The sequence below is a fragment of the Lasiosphaeria miniovina genome, assembly GCF_030549165.1.
Source record: "Lasiosphaeria miniovina strain SMH2392-1A chromosome Unknown B0T26scaffold_7, whole genome shotgun sequence".
NCBI lineage: Eukaryota > Fungi > Ascomycota > Sordariomycetes > Sordariales > Lasiosphaeriaceae > Lasiosphaeria > Lasiosphaeria miniovina.
This window is the reverse complement of record NW_026848226.1, coordinates 1,669,387-1,683,623: the sequence shown is the minus strand read 5'-3', so window position 1 is coordinate 1,683,623 and position 14,237 is coordinate 1,669,387. Positions and strand designations below refer to the sequence as shown.

Genomic DNA, 14,237 nt, shown 5'->3' with positions numbered 1-14,237 from the left:
AATCCAGAATTACAGGGCAGTCACTCCGGTATGTATTGACAGTCACGCCCACGTCGTGTCTTGCTCCCAAAAAGAACTCGGACACGCTTTCCAATTCAGGCACAATCAATGTTGGGGGCAGCGCTAGACTCGTTCGTGGCCATGCCCCCGAAAATGGCAGGTGCCTTGGATACGAACTACGGATACGACTCGGATTGAAGTGAAGATGAACCGCGAGGCACTCTATGCAAAGTTTTCCGTGAAAAGAACGGCGGCGCTCTTAGAGTCAACGTCTTGATAGATCGGCGGACCTATAGTGCTCTGGTGCGGTCATATGGATGAGGTGTTGGAGCCCGCTGTCACGATTATTTAACCTTATCGTTCACAATGCTACATGCAGGCACGTACCTGGTTGAGGAGCGCAACGTTCTTACCCGCATCGATCTTCAACGGGGGTCCCCGCCAAAACAGTGACGCCTTGTTTTGCAAAAGGACAAGTCGGTCTTTGAAATAGTTTGTTTTATGGAAAGAATGAACTTGGAACAGCTGATTGAAAAGTACTCCGTACGATTACCTACCTCACTTAGGTTTCGTGTTGATTGCAGTCTAATTTTCGAATAAATATTAGCGCGGTACTTGGGAAGAGTGAGGATTGCAGCATATGAATCGGCTAAGGAAAGCCTTTGTCAGATGTTTCTTAAAGAGAAGAGATGTGTCTCTAGAGTTCTATAAGTTTCAGGTGCTCCAGATCGCTGCCTTACTTTGAGAAAGCTTTTACCTCGAGTGAGCGGTAAGAAACCTAGAATGAGAGCTTTCCCTGTTAAAAAGTCCCGCGCTAACAAACATTCCGAATTTGGTCAGAATGACAATGTTGGATCTCATATTATTTACCATTCCTAGCCATCCTAAAATTTGATTTCCGAAATTCCGGATACCTTCAAATAGACATTCAGCTACCTACCTGAGTTTCTAAAGAAAGAATTCAAGGGAAGGTAGCAAGTTAGCAATATTGAATCAAAAGCTCCCATGAGCAAGTCAGGCGCCATGGCCCGGGCTCCAGCACATGGCGAGCGGGATGACAAAGCGGTTTGCCTGACAAACCCGTTGCTTCTAGAATCGTCATGGAAGTCCGGCAGGCGCATCTAGGTTAACGTGACCTCTTTCCCGAGGCTGAAGCCCGAACACGCAACCTAATTTATTTTCAACCGTCTTCGCAACAGGGCACCGTTTTTCCGTCGTCGCGCTACAGTTCCTTCTAGGCATCATTCATCTTGCATCCATTCTTCACAGCAGTAGTCCCTACGACACTTTGTGCCTGATACGCAATTATTGGAAAGTTATCTTGTCTGGGTTACCAGGAAGATCCGTACGACTTCCGGTTCATTCCGACCGACAAACAAGAAACCCATAAACTCGACGTATCGTTCGCCTGGTTTCGGCGCCCACGTTAGGTTGTCTTTCACCATGGCATCCGATAAGCGGGCCGATGAAGACAGGTCTATCTCGCCGCCCTTAGTCGGCGATGAACAGTCCGTCTCGCCCTTACTCGGCGAAGCTGTCGACCGACCCCATGGACCCCTGAGGCTTAAAATCAAGTTCGCCCCCGAGAGTATGCAAAATAAGGAGTATTCTTTCCACGTAGGCGACTTGTTCGAGGATATGATTCTCGCGTTTTGGAACTACTACCCGAAATACGACTGGAACGTGTGCAAAGCCATCGTCGAGAAACCCCAGCCGGGTGTGCCGTCGCTTATCAAATACCCCCAGGACCAAGAATTCCTGCTCGAACGACTCCACGGCACCACCATACGGCTCCTAGCACCAAAGCTAGCAGAACTTGCCTCGTTTATAGAAGCCCTTAAGGCTGCAAAAGATCGGCGAGCCGCTCTCGCTCAACGGTGGGACAAGCGTGTCAAGGCCGCGACGAAGCCCGCTAGTTACGACCCCTACACGTTCTTGTCGTTGCGTCCCCTGAGATACCTTCCCCAGGCGGACACTAGTATGAACTTCTTGATGAAACTCAGGGGTGATATCGGCATCAAGGCCGCCATGAAAAAGCACCAGTGGAGCGTCGGTTTACTTACGGAGATGGACCCCCGCGAGCACACTAATGCGACACACGAGGGCGTATCGCGGACCCTAGGGCTCAACCGCAACCACGGCGAGGTCATTGAGCTGCGCCTGCGAACCGACGATATGTTAGGTTGGCGCGACTACACCACCGTGCGTAAGACGCTATGTCACGAGCTCGCCCATAATGTCTACGGACCGCACGATCGGAAGTTCTGGGATCTGTGCCATCAAATCGAGCGCGAGGTTGCCGCTGCGGACTGGGCTAAGGCCGGGCGCCCATTAAGTACCCTCGAATTTGCGCCCTCGCGAGAGGACGAGGTCGCAGACAACGGAGCCTGGTACGGCGGAACCTATGTCCTAGGTGGTGGCTCCAGAAATGATGATAACACTAGGGAGAAAATCGATCAGCCTGATGCTGATCGGAGGCTAATCATCGCCCACGCAATCGACCGTAGGTGGTCGAAACCGAAGGCAACCCCGAGCCAGCCTGAGAAAAGCCCCGATGAATCGTCTCAGGACATTCAGGACAAGCAGGACAAGGAGGGACAGCAGTCCTAGGTAGTCTATACAGTAGATGACATAAGGACTAGCCGGAAGGAAGTAGCGAAGATGTCTCTATAGACGGTTGGAAAGGGCGGGATGCAGAATATCCTTGGAACCTGCGGTTGGGAGATATTTCTAACAGCTGATGATGGGGCCCGGGCTCGGGAAGCGATACGAAGGGGGGCGATTGTGTTCACTATAGGGGTATCATGACGGTGGCTGTCTGCCACCACTGCTTTCTGAGAGGACGGACCGCATCGACGTCACGATAACCATAGCGGATATGCCATTTGCGGTTTGGAATGAAGGTGAAACCGTCATTTGCCGTTTTTCATTGTTGGGGGTTAAAGCCCGGGGCATATAGACTCGCCTCAAGCGGCCTTTTTTTCTCAGCGGGATCCATGTAAACATTTTCGATATCATCACAACAGCGTCAATATTCAGTTGACTGTGCAGTACTTCTTGTGGACTCTTCTGTCCCCATGTTTTGAGCCTTTGTGCTTGGCGTCCTTTCATGCTTGAGAATACGGATGTGAATCGGGCCCGTGCAGCACCAGCATTGACCAACCGATCGACTCTTTCGTATGTCATACCAACTCTAGGCTTGCCTACACCAGAAGACCGATCTCATGCAAGGATGGAGGTCAGAACTTGAGCCTTGACACGCATACGCACGCCCTCGTTGCAATAAACTGTTGTTAAATATCAAATCCGGAGGACAGATGAGACACACGGAGCGAGGTATATGCAGGAATTTGCTCTGCGGCGTTTAATTTGTGATGGCTAGTGACAGAAGCCTGGACAAGCTTATTATTAACAGAAACAACAGCCTGTCGGTATTTACAGGACCTGGTAGACGACTCAAATATAATATGTATGTATGTAGAGAACCAAACTCTCGACGGAGTCGGGTTGAAAAAAGGCAAATATGTACAGACGAAAATGGCCTCGGGAGGCTACCTAACCTAGTACCTAGCCAGTCCCTACCAAAAACGACATGTCGTATCATGTCGCTTCATGTGTAGACAGCAAAACAGATGGCGAGATACCATAAAAACAAAATACGACGGGGCATTTTCGAGTGTCCCCTACACTTCCTTCACTATGTTGCCCCGAGACAAATATCGGGCTATTGGGTTTCCAGGTCCTTCACCCACTCCTTTAGATTGGGTGCCCAGTGGTGGCTATCGACGCGAGAATTTCAGTTAGAAGGGGGGTTTTAAAAGGGGGCAGGGAAAGGGATAGGGGAAGCAAAGAAGGTAAAAGCAATAAACTCACCCCTGCCAATGGGTGGCCACCATGCTCTTCTCGCCGTATTCCTCGCGCAGGATGGCCTCGAAGCTGTAGGGGACCGTGGCCGGGACGCCCTCGAACTCGGAGCGGCGCATGGGGAACAGGTCGCGGGTGCGGTAGCGGTGGTAGTTCTTGCAGCTCCACACGCCGGGCGAGTAGTCGGGGGTGCGCTCGGCGAGGCCCGTGATGTCAACGAACATGCCGTTGCTCGTGTCGACCCAGCGCGCGTCGATGACGTTCAGGCCCTGCTGGCGCTCGAGCGTGGCGCTGGCCGGGTTGATGTCGAGGAGGTAGGTTCGGGATTTGGTGGGCCTGCTGCTCCTCTTCTGCTGCTCGCCGCCACCGTCTTTGCCGTAGGTGTTGTTGCCGACAGCCTCTTGGTCGCCGTCGTCGAAGTACTCGTACGTGTGCAGCGTGCGGTTGTAGTTCTCCCCCAGGTACTTGAGCGTCGATATGCTCACCTGCGCGTCCAGGTCAAAGTCCCACGGCATGATGCGGCCGTTCCACCACCACCCTAGCAGCGTGCCGTGTGCCAGCCATGTCTCGACTCCGAGGTGCTGGAACACGGTTAGGTAAGACCGGATTAGATGACGCAGCGTTTCCCGGTGTTCCTCGTACTCGACCTCGCCATGGAAGTATCGTATGTCGTAGTGGCCCAGCTCGAGGCTCTCGCCTGGCTCTTGGAAATATTTGTATTCGAAGCCGCCGGCTGGCGGTCGGAGGTGAGGGTTGTGTATTGAGGCAAGCTTGACCGGTTTTACTACTGGCGGTGGAGGACTGGCTGCGGTTTCAGCTGGGAAAGGACTCGCAGCGGTGTTTGATGCAGCGAGGTTGTCGTGTGTTCCCACCGGTGGTAGGCTCACGGCTGCTTCTGCTCCCGCTATTGTTGTAGTTGCGTCTTGGAAGAGGTTCGCTGGGACTGCTGCTGCGTTAATGAGCAGTGGCGAGGCCAGCAAGCCTGACAGCAGGAGGAGGGATTGCATAGGAATAGAAGCAAGGTTTCTCATGTCGACGGCGATGGTTTGAACCAAAGAGGACAAGCTAGATCTAGTTCACTCAGGCTAGGCTGTGCCTTGGACGGGTTGAACAAGGTGGCAGCCCGCTGAAGGAGGCACACAAAAGGGGAGGCTGGCTTTTGTCAAGGGCCATGAATCGACTGGCAGATTTAGCAGCGGAATAAGAGCTGAAGGGATCTCAGGCCACATCTCGGAACACTGGACGCCACATTGGATCCCGAAAGCAAATAAGAGCAAGCGAGGACACGAGATAGGTACGACACGGAATTCGAAGTCATGGACATGACGAGGCCTGACGAGGCAGGGCAAGTTGGGATCTGCTAGTGATAACAATTTTAAGGACTCCACAGCCAACTGAAACTGCTAGAGCATTTGGCCACGCAATCCGACTGCGTAGGTGACGAGGAGAAAGGGATAGCCCGTTGGCGCCAGGCACTTGTCATTGAATAAAAGAATAGCATCCCCTAGCTAGGAGGATGGGGATGGGACCCAGGGGGGCCAGGGGGGAACGAGTCTAGAAGGGCGTGCGTCACTACCTCAGGCAAGGTAGGCCCGTCTTTGGCCAGCCGCAACGTCTCGGCGCAGCCAGGGCACTTGGACTAGACCGGAGAGAGAGGAAGGAGAGGTGGAGGGTAAATTCCGAACCTTGAATTCCTCGCACGCACGGTAAAGTCGGACACTTCGTTACACTTACACGTGAACCCGACGCCTTGCGTGCGTTGTGCTGTGGTCCTTGGACCTGCCCAGACCTACATAGTCCATTCTCAGATAGTGCAGGCCTGCAAACCCTAGGGAACTTCCATGGCCGCGGAGTGATTTCCAGGTCCTTATCAGTCGTGGGCGGCCCGCGCCTGCCGGTTCGCAAACGGCGCGAATGACCTCGAGGGTTGCACCTTCCCGTCCCCCTCGCCAGCCCGTGCGAACCCACTGGCGCGTGGTCATCCTAGTACTAGGTGCAGCGGAGGGTGTTGCCTGCTACCAAACGTCATCCGCGACTGCAACCAAAGGTCTGGAGACTCGCCCTAAGAATAGATCAAGCTTCGAGTAGCGCGCAGGACCTACGGAGCAACGTTCGTTGATGCGTTTCGCAAGGCCAGGGCAGGGCAGCAGCGAGCGCCAAGACATGGAGTTTGGTCGCGGCAGCGGGTCCTACCTTGGGGACGGCATTTTGCAGCCCTGTTCCGGCCTTACTCGTCAAAGTTAGATCCCAAGGCAAGAAGGGTCCCTTTGTTCCTAGTCTCGCCGGGGAAGAGCCAGGAGGGGGTCGGTGTCGGTAAGTAGCGCCGCCGGGCTTGCGTAACTCTTTTGAAAAGCCTGCGTGCTAGCACGCAAACACGCACGCACGCGACCTAATCAAACACAACCAACCTGCGGTACCTTTGATGAGTTGGGCGGCGGTGGAAGGGGGCTTACTCCGTAGAACCGCCTTGACCGCGATGTTACACCCCCCCCCACAACCCGGTAGGGATGGAGCGTTGCTAGCTAAATTAGGGAGGACAGGGAGACTAACGGCTGACGACGTTGGACGACGACCACACGTGAGAACATGGAGCTTGCCGGACGAGCACGTTTCGATCATTGCATCCTTTCCCTCTTTTCCTTTTTTCTCGTTTCCCCATTCGCATTTTCTTGCACCCCGCCGCCCGCAGCTCGCTAGTCTGCCAGCCACCTGCTCCGAACCCCCAATCGTCAGCGGGCTTTCCGCCCCCGTCGTCTGTTTTTCGCGCTGATGTCCGAACCTAGCATGGAAGAAGCGCACTTTTGCAGCCTGGACGAGCACTATCGTGCCGGGCTGCCGGGCGTGCAGCAGACAGGCGCTCCAGTCAAAACCCGATCATTTCCGGGCGCATGCATTCCAATTAAAATTTTGTTGCTGGAAGGTGACAGTGGAAAATACATATGGGTGTAGTCCTGAAGCTGAAACTTTTCTTGTGCCATTGTGAGCAAGTGCCGCGTGCGATGCGGAGTAAGAGTGCGGGAACTCCATCGCCAAGAAATGCGGCGATGCGGCAGACGATTGCCAAGACTTCCCGAATCCCTGGGTTGTGCACTCACAAAAGTGCCACTAATACCCTAACGGCTGTAGTGGCGTTCGCTGCCAAGACTTCTCAACACCATGGAATAAATCTAGGTTATCGTAATACAGGGGGGGGGGGAGTGAGATCGCTTTTGAAGAAAGTCTGAAACTAGTTGGAAATTGCTGCCTGCCCAATCCAAGTTGAAGATTGCCTTATGCAAGTGCGCACAGCAGATACAATGTAATTGGTGAAACCGCAAAGCTACGTTGCCTCCTAGAATTAGGTGATTGTCACCCTAGCCAGTGTCTAGACTGTGTCTAAGGGGGCCAAAATTCTGGGGGTGTGCGAAATCGCAGGCAAACGAGCCGTAAGGGCCATTTTGCGTAGTCCAGTCCCCCGCTGAATGTTTGTCGGCGTGGGACGGGACTTTCCAATATGTGAAGAGCCTCAGGACTCGCCTGGAAGCCTTTTCTCCGAGGGAAGCGGTAGGTAGCTGCCGGGGCGCCTAATACATAATCCCAAAGCCTTTAATTGTCTCCATGCAATAGATACCAGAGCAAATGTGCCCCGGCCTACTCAGCATACTCCGTAATCCCCGGCTTCCTCCGTGCAGCGCTAACCATTGTTCAGGGACTAGATTACGGATTATTAAGCAGACCCTACCGGTTAGTATTCTCATTTGTTTGCGACTTGAGCTGGCAGGCTCTAACTAGGCGCTCGAATGAGACGCTCTTCCTTGCCCCATCTCTTTCACTACCTTGGCATGAACTTGTCCCCCCCTTGGCGGGTTTAGACTGCATCACTATCCGAACTCGAGCCACATAGTCTAGGAACACTCCGTAGATATATCAGACAAAATATCGGACATTGGGGAGCACGGGATGAATAAACTTGTAAAGCGTTTTACTACATGATTAAGTAAGGTAGATCAAGTGGCTAGGTGAGTCCTTGGCGGAGAAGAAGCCGAAGAAAGAAAAAGGGGTATATGTATAGGGGCAGGTAGGTATCTCCTCACGCTCTGCACCCCTGCCTCACTTTCTAGGCACGTAGCCCAACCAAAAAAAAAGATTAAGCAAAAAAAGCCCTCTCCACCCGCTAAATCAAACCATGCCGCCCCCCGTCCCGAAATGCCATTAAAATAAATAAACATCACCTCCGCCCGGCATCAGGCGAGCCCTGTCCCTGGCCCCTTCGAAGCGTAGCGAACGGACTCACGGTACCGGCACGCAGCCACGTGTCGAGGCTGGGGAACGCTGCGGCGCCCCGTGACGACGCTCTCTGCTGCCGCAGCCCACTACTGGGCCCAGCGGCATCGCTCATGGGCGAGTAGTTGCCGGCCAGCGCCTGCATCTGTGGACTGCTGATGCTCGACGTGTCGCTGCTGGCTTTGGGGAAGAGGGTGAACTTGGTGTTGGCGCCACGGGGCGGTGGCGGGTCGCCGAGCTGGAACCCGCCGCCGTTTACATTGTTGGCGTTGATGCCGTTCTTGACCGTCACCATGGTGGCCATCTGCGGTGGTGGTGTTGCTGTCATGGGCGTGTAGTAGCTGACGGCCAGGCCCATGGTGCTGGCGGCGGCGGCGGCGGCGGCGTCGTCGTCGTCGTCGTCGTCGTCGTTGTTGTTGTTGTTGTTGTTGTTGTTGTTGTTGTTGTTGTTGTTGTTCTTTTCAGTGGCGGTGCTCTTCTTGCGGCTCAGCGCGCGCCCCGGCACCAGCGCCGGAAGCGGCGCCTTGATGTCGGCCGGGTAGTCGTCGTCGGTGCTGTAGCTGCTCTCGGCGTAGTCTGCCTCGTTGTAGGTCACGCCGTTGCCCAGCGCCGCCTTGTTCGACGTCCCCGTCAGCGCCGGGTACCCGATGTTGGCCCGGCTGCCCGCCGTGCTGCCGCCGCGGTGTGCGCCTGCGCGGCGGCGGCGGCGGCGGTACCGCAGCACCAGCACAAACGCTGCTACCGTCAGTAGCGACGACCCGATGACGCCGCCGACCACGGCTAGCGCCGTCTGCGTCACGGACAGCGCCGCGCCCTGCGCTTGCTGCACTTGGGTGTTGGCTTCGTTCTGTGGATGAATGAATGGTGTTAGTGGCAAACTTAGGAAAAGCTTGGGGAAGACGGTGTAGGTAGACTGAAGAACTAACCCTCACGGCTGTGGCGTCGGCCTGAGCCTTTTGCACGACGCTGGCGGCCGAGTTCATGGCGAGCGCGGCGCTCTGGCTGGCCTGGGCGACGGCGCTCTTGAAGCTGGCGCCCATGGACCCGGTGACGCTGGCCATGAAGGCCGAGGCGGAGCTCGAGGCGGAGCGGACGGCGTCCTGGGCGCTGCGCGACGCGTCCTGGGCGGCCTGGGTGGCGGCGCGCGACGCTGCCTCGGCCGCACTCTGCCCGGCCCTCGCGCTCGCTAGCGACTGCTGCGTCTGGCTGAGCTGCTGCGTCGCCTGCTGCAGCAACTGGCTGAGCTGCTGGCTGCTCTGGCTCACCTGCTGGCTCGCCTGGCTGACGGACCGCGACGCTGCCGATAGCTGCTGCAGCTGGTTGCTCAGCGCCTGGATCTGCCCGTCGTCCTGCCGGACGGCCAGGAGAAAGTCGTGGACTGGGACCGAGGGCGCCGGTGTGATCTGTGGCGAGGCGGCGTCTGGTATTATCCTCTCCCCGCCCCTCCTCAATACTGGCTCCGCGGCATCTGCAGCTTCCCCCACCCTCCTCCCTCCAAGCAACCCGTGCTGTCGTTGTTGTAGCCTGTCGGCGACGCTGTTACCATTACTGTTGGTGTTGGTGCTGGCCCAAGCACAGCTCGAGCAGAATATTAAAAGGGAAAAAAGACTGAGGCGGAGAAGCCGCGGTGGCGACGACATTAGGGATGTATTCTTAGCCATGGTGGCTATAGGTAGCAGCAGCAGAACCGGGAAGCCGGGTCCCAGGAATGGCAAAAAAGGATAATATCCAAATGTTTGTTTCTCCTACCGCTCGGCGGAAGAGTTTGGAATAGCAGTGTAATAGCAAAAAGGGCCGTCAAGCAGCAGTGGCAGCGGCAGCAACAGCAAAAGCAAGAGGAAAAGAAGGGAACGTGGCGATCATCCTTTCAGGCAGATGAGTGCCAACTTGGTTGACAAGTATTAGGCAAAATGGCAAAAGGGAAAAAGAGGGAGAAAGAGGGAAACCAAACGGTCGACGGAGTGGACGGGCTCACCGGGTAGGTAAAAAGGCAGGCAGGCAGCCAGCCAGCCCGGCATCGCGAACAGGAAACTGGCTAGAAAGATCACCGCGGATGGCACCGAAACCCTCGCCCAGGAATAGCTGTAGCGAGGGAACGACAACATGCGATTGTATGATGGCCCGGGGATCGAAACCACCCCTGACCTGGCCTGACTAGCAGACAGGTGAGAAGAGAAAAAGAGCCAAGACCTAAAACTCCCCTTCCACCCGCCATCCGGCTCGGCACTCTTCTGCCCTTCTTCTCCTTCTCTTCTCTGCTACTACCCTCCATGCTTGACCTTGGGGGCCTTGGGTCTTGGCTGCTTCGGGAACATGCAGCAGCCGAAGCTGGGCAAGTGTCTTGCCCTGGAGCGGCATCGACTAACTGACAGATTGACGAGCATGAACTTGCTCAACAACAAGGGGTTGGGGGGTTGGTGGTTGTCAAGAAAGCCAGTGGGGGTTGTGTGTGCAGTCTGCATGCGCGTGCAAGTGTTTCCACCCAGCAGAACAGCAACTGCACCCCTTGCCAAGCACCCCTTGCCAAGCACTAAGCACCAAGCACCAATCAGACTAACTGACTGACTGACAGATACTGGCCTGGATTCAGTTACACAAAACAACAACGGGATGGGAGTGAAAACTGCGTTTTTGCTGGTAGTCTAGGTACGTAGTTGTGGTGTGCACGATGGAGAAGCCCGTCAATGGCTTGCCGTGTGTCGTGTTACACCACTCCCATTCTCGGTAGGTGCCAGCTATCCTTTGGTTGAGGTGTTGCCATCATCAAGGGTATAAAAGCTCTCAAAACGTGTGGAGAGAGAAGAGGTCAGAGCACGCACGGCCCCTCTTTTCCTTTCCCCAGGACAGGACCCCAAAAGCTGCAAGGCTGCAGGGGGGTCGTGGTTCCCGAGAGGTGAACTGCGGCGCACAGACCCCCCGCTCTCTTCCCCAATCGTCAGAAGTTCAGAAGCCGGACCCAAGCTTTTGTCTGATTCGGCGAAGCTAGCCTAGCCGAGGGCCCTGCCCAAACCAACTGGAAACCAGCGTCTTCATGCCTTTCTGTTTTTTTCTTCTTTCTTTTTTTTTCTTTCCCTTTCGTCTTTATTTTAATGGAGGGTCAGACTAGTAGTTCTGCTAGCTGTTGCACCCAGCCACCTAATTGTAGGGAAGGCAGTTCCACTTGGCACCTAGAACGGGTTGGTAGCAGCTCGTGAGCTGCGTATGGAATAAGGATGTTACCCAGCCTGGAGCTTGGGTCAAGTAGTATTATCCTTGCTTGCTGGGTGAAGCTGTGAGCTCGGCAAACGTTCACAAAGCCTTGTTGAGAGTCAATTGAGCAACGAGAAGGAATTGGTGTTCTTAAAATCGAGACGAAGCCTTAAAAAAGGCTAATACTAATCATTGCCTCGCTGATGAAGCAGAGAGGCCAAGCTAAGATACGGTAGGGAAGAGTAGAAGCTGTGTAAGAAGCATGGGCCAAGCCCGTCATCGGCCTTGTCGAGCAGGCCGGCACCGTGATTGCATGAGTGGGTGTGGTGCGTCAGTTTCTCTTCTCCATGCCATGCCGTGCTGTGACAATGTGGCCTGGGCACCACATGAGCCGAACTGGGACGAGCCGAGGCGACGTCCCGGGACAAAAAGAGCAAACCACTGCTCCATGTTCCGTTCTCTACAACACCACATCTCCTATGTACACATACCAGCACACAAAAGAGGAAAGCCGACTTCAAGGCAGCCAGCGGACCGTGCGCCTCTTGCTCAAGCCCTCTCTCCCTTCACCTACCCCTTCTCCGAAGCACGTACATTGTTCGGCATTCTATCATACCTCCCATGCAAAAAAATAAAATAAAAAAAATAGACCAGGCTGCCAAGAACAAGAGCCGCATCTCCGAACGCCAAGCATGCAAATTGTCGTCCATATCTCCACCTCGGCTCGACCGACCCGAGGCTGAGAAGTAACGTCCAGTTCAGTTTTCCCATTTAGCCCCATTGCAAACTCCAAGTCCCCAAAAAGGCGCAACCCATTGGAGAGAACTAATAAAACAATACCCTGATAATTAAGGCTGGCAATCAAAGTCGCGGGTGTCCGGGTGGCCATACAGGGCAAGCTCCGTCTGTCTCCGCCGCCGCCTTGAAAAAGGCTGGCCAAACGGCAAAAGAAAGCCGTCTGCTTCTCTAACCAATTCGCTAGGGGCTCGACATCTCTCAGGCGCGCACGCTCCCCGGCAGTGCCATAGCACCGCCAGAGCGATCAGCAGCGACAGCTCTACACGGGCAGCTTGAACTTCTGGCCCTTGAGCACCTTGTTGTAGTAGATCCAGAAGAAGTCGCTGTACAGGACCGTCTGGATGATGCCGGCCGTCACGGCGATGTAGTCCACCTTATGCCTCGGCTCCATGACGTAACGGTAGACCCAGTTGGGGATGTACAGGGCGCGGTACAGACCGAGGGCGAAGAGGTAGTTTGCCGTGATGGTCTCGGCCTCGCCCGTGCGCTGCAGCATGAACAGCTGCGGCAGGATGGCCACGGCCTCGAGCCAGATCGAAAACGCCCACAGGATCTCCATGAGCGAGTACTCGTAGGGGAACAGCACCGCCACCACCGCCGCCCCGCCGAGCAGGTACTGCACCCGGAACGTGTCGAGGTTCGGGTCGTTGGTCGGCTTGTACGCGTTGACCATCAGGTAAATAATGTACCCCTGCGCGCCGATGAAGAGTATCTTGAAGACGGCGTTGTAGATGCTCGTCGTTGCAAAGAGATCTGTTTGTGTTCGCGATTAGCCAAAGTGCGCTCCGCCGCCGCCGCTCCTTGCGTAAGCAAACCCGACCCAACACCCCTCAGCGACTTGTAGCAATGCGGCAAATCGCGTCCTTCAGATTCAAACGTGAAAAGAAATCGGGTCCCTACCGAGATATCGCGTGATGTAGACGAGAAAGTACAGGGCTTGCGATTTAAAAGAGATGCCGGAACAGCTCTGGCGACTGTTAGCCAGTTGCCTCCCATGGCGTTTTTTTCGGCTGGGGGCGAGCGCACCTTGAGCTGTACCATCTTGTGGAGGAGAATGCCGATGGATGCGAGATGGGAAAAGTCCCCTGTGGCAATGCGCAGACCGTATTAGCATCCCTACGCTCCCGTCTTCGCGGCCAGGGAAGAGTAGCCCGTACCCAGGACGCGGAAGATGTTGAGAGGCATCTTGAATTCGGTACAGCAGCTAGCCCCTATGTTCCGGCTTTGTTTCCTGCCAATTGGTCGCAAAGTCGAAGCTGCCCGTCGCAGCAGGTTGCTGATGGGGGAATTGCGGTGCACAAAACAGTTGGCGAACTGATATTGCGTGTGGGAACGTCGTTGGGGTTTCTTTGAAGCTTGTTGGTGATACAGAGGCGAAGCATGGACAATGCTCTTCGTCGGGCCGCTGGAGAGCTCTCTCAAAAGGACACGAACGCGATTTTGGCGTTGGGTAAGGAAAATGGGGTTCTTACATCCTTGTCGCGGGAAGAGCGCGACCACATCCCTGCAAGGCCTGTCGCAGGGCTGGCCGGGCCAATCACTTGCTGCCAAACTGCCGGAAATATCGGGGCCATGCGTTTCCTCTCCACTAGGCCAATCCAGCCTGAAACCAACACTGGTCATGATTGGTAGGTGCCTATAGTATTTCTTCAGAGGCTCCTTTATTTGGGATACATTGGTAGGTTTGGTATCATTGTCACGCACTTGCTGGTGGACGGGCACGGCAGTACTTCAATGTCTTCAAATGCTTCTCGCAATCTAATCCCGAGTGATTGTTGGCGGGGGACTTTACAATACGGGAAGGTCCGCCATTGACTCGCCCTGAAGGCTTTTCTCCGACGGAAGCGGTAGCTATGAGAACATATCGAAACTGAAAGACTGGCCCTACGTTGGCTCGGATCAGAATTGAAATGGTGTATATAATAGTGATAATATTCACTCGCAATTCATTAGCCGTATCCCCTTTAGTAGCAAAAGTACAGTGAGATTCAGCCCGAGGAGTGGCTACCGCATTGCATCCGGGTATCAACGGAGTACTCGTCGTTCACTAGTCGTGACCTGCTCGACCGTGCTCCGGGACGCCGAATCCTCGATGACAAGCAAATTTAATCCGACATCTCGAC

General features: G+C 54.9%; 6 protein-coding genes across 6 annotated transcripts; 2 read left to right on the top strand and 4 right to left on the bottom strand.

Annotated features, from left to right (window-relative positions):
• The first annotated feature begins 1,144 nt into the window (after window positions 1-1,144).
• B0T26DRAFT_726386 (WLM domain-containing protein) lies at window positions 1,145-3,053 on the top strand. Its single transcript, XM_060442821.1, has one exon. The coding sequence runs from the start codon at window positions 1,444-1,446 to the stop codon at window positions 2,608-2,610; it is 1,167 nt and encodes a 388-aa protein (XP_060291480.1). The 5' UTR covers window positions 1,145-1,443; the 3' UTR covers window positions 2,611-3,053.
• Window positions 3,054-3,240: 187 nt separating this feature from the next.
• Window positions 3,241-3,896, top strand: B0T26DRAFT_726385 (uncharacterized protein). The gene has a single exon (XM_060442820.1). The coding sequence runs from the start codon at window positions 3,375-3,377 to the stop codon at window positions 3,618-3,620; it is 246 nt and encodes an 81-aa protein (XP_060291479.1). The 5' UTR covers window positions 3,241-3,374; the 3' UTR covers window positions 3,621-3,896.
• Window positions 3,241-5,093, bottom strand: B0T26DRAFT_789327 (LicD family-domain-containing protein; the record flags this gene model as incomplete). Its single annotated transcript, XM_060446832.1, has 3 exons — window positions 3,241-3,779; window positions 3,874-4,565; window positions 5,046-5,093. The coding sequence occupies 3 exons, from the start codon at window positions 5,091-5,093 to the stop codon at window positions 3,725-3,727; spliced, it is 795 nt and encodes a 264-aa protein (XP_060291478.1). The 3' UTR covers window positions 3,241-3,724.
• Window positions 5,094-7,728: 2,635 nt separating this feature from the next.
• On the bottom strand, window positions 7,729-9,205 carry B0T26DRAFT_726382 (uncharacterized protein). Its single transcript, XM_060442819.1, has 3 exons — window positions 9,054-9,205; window positions 8,585-8,974; window positions 7,729-8,560 (listed from the first exon to the last, which is right to left on the bottom strand). The coding sequence occupies exons 1-3, from the start codon at window positions 9,186-9,188 to the stop codon at window positions 8,072-8,074; spliced, it is 1,014 nt and encodes a 337-aa protein (XP_060291477.1). The 5' UTR covers window positions 9,189-9,205; the 3' UTR covers window positions 7,729-8,071.
• Window positions 9,206-9,888: 683 nt separating this feature from the next.
• B0T26DRAFT_450764 (uncharacterized protein) lies at window positions 9,889-10,336 on the bottom strand. Its single transcript, XM_060435106.1, has 2 exons — window positions 10,103-10,336; window positions 9,889-10,013 (listed from the first exon to the last, which is right to left on the bottom strand). Exons 1-2 carry the CDS (start codon window positions 10,230-10,232, stop codon window positions 9,925-9,927), a joined length of 219 nt encoding a protein of 72 aa, XP_060291476.1. The 5' UTR covers window positions 10,233-10,336; the 3' UTR covers window positions 9,889-9,924.
• A 2,037-nt stretch (window positions 10,337-12,373) lies between these two features.
• B0T26DRAFT_743656 (putative HDEL sequence binding protein) lies at window positions 12,374-13,299 on the bottom strand (the record flags this gene model as incomplete). Its single annotated transcript, XM_060444289.1, has 4 exons — window positions 12,374-12,867; window positions 13,015-13,081; window positions 13,141-13,199; window positions 13,272-13,299. 4 exons carry the CDS (start codon window positions 13,297-13,299, stop codon window positions 12,374-12,376), a joined length of 648 nt encoding a protein of 215 aa, XP_060291475.1.
• Window positions 13,300-14,237: the final 938 nt, after the last annotated feature.

What these genes read in the sequence shown, in the direction of transcription:
- B0T26DRAFT_726386 (XM_060442821.1), top strand. Translation starts at nt 1,444, where the DNA reads ATGGCATCCGATAAGCGGGCCGATGAAGACAGGTCTATCTCGCCGCCC.
- B0T26DRAFT_726382 (XM_060442819.1), bottom strand. Translation starts at nt 9,188, where the DNA reads ATGGCCAGCGTCACCGGGTCCATGGGCGCCAGCTTCAAGAGCGCCGTC. An exon ending in CCGACGCCACAGCCGTGAGG is followed by an intron (nt 8,975 to 9,053) that starts GTTAGTTCTTCA and finishes ATTCATCCACAG; the next exon opens with AACGAAGCCAACACCCAAGT. An exon ending in AGAGCACCGCCACTGAAAAG is followed by an intron (nt 8,561 to 8,584) that starts AACAACAACAAC and finishes AACAACAACAAC; the next exon opens with AACAACAACAACAACAACAA.
- B0T26DRAFT_450764 (XM_060435106.1), bottom strand. Translation starts at nt 10,232, where the DNA reads ATGTTGTCGTTCCCTCGCTACAGCTATTCCTGGGCGAGGGTTTCGGTG. An exon ending in CCTGCCTTTTTACCTACCCG is followed by an intron (nt 10,014 to 10,102) that starts GTGAGCCCGTCC and finishes TTGTCAACCAAG; the next exon opens with TTGGCACTCATCTGCCTGAA.
- B0T26DRAFT_726385 (XM_060442820.1), top strand. Translation starts at nt 3,375, where the DNA reads ATGGCTAGTGACAGAAGCCTGGACAAGCTTATTATTAACAGAAACAAC.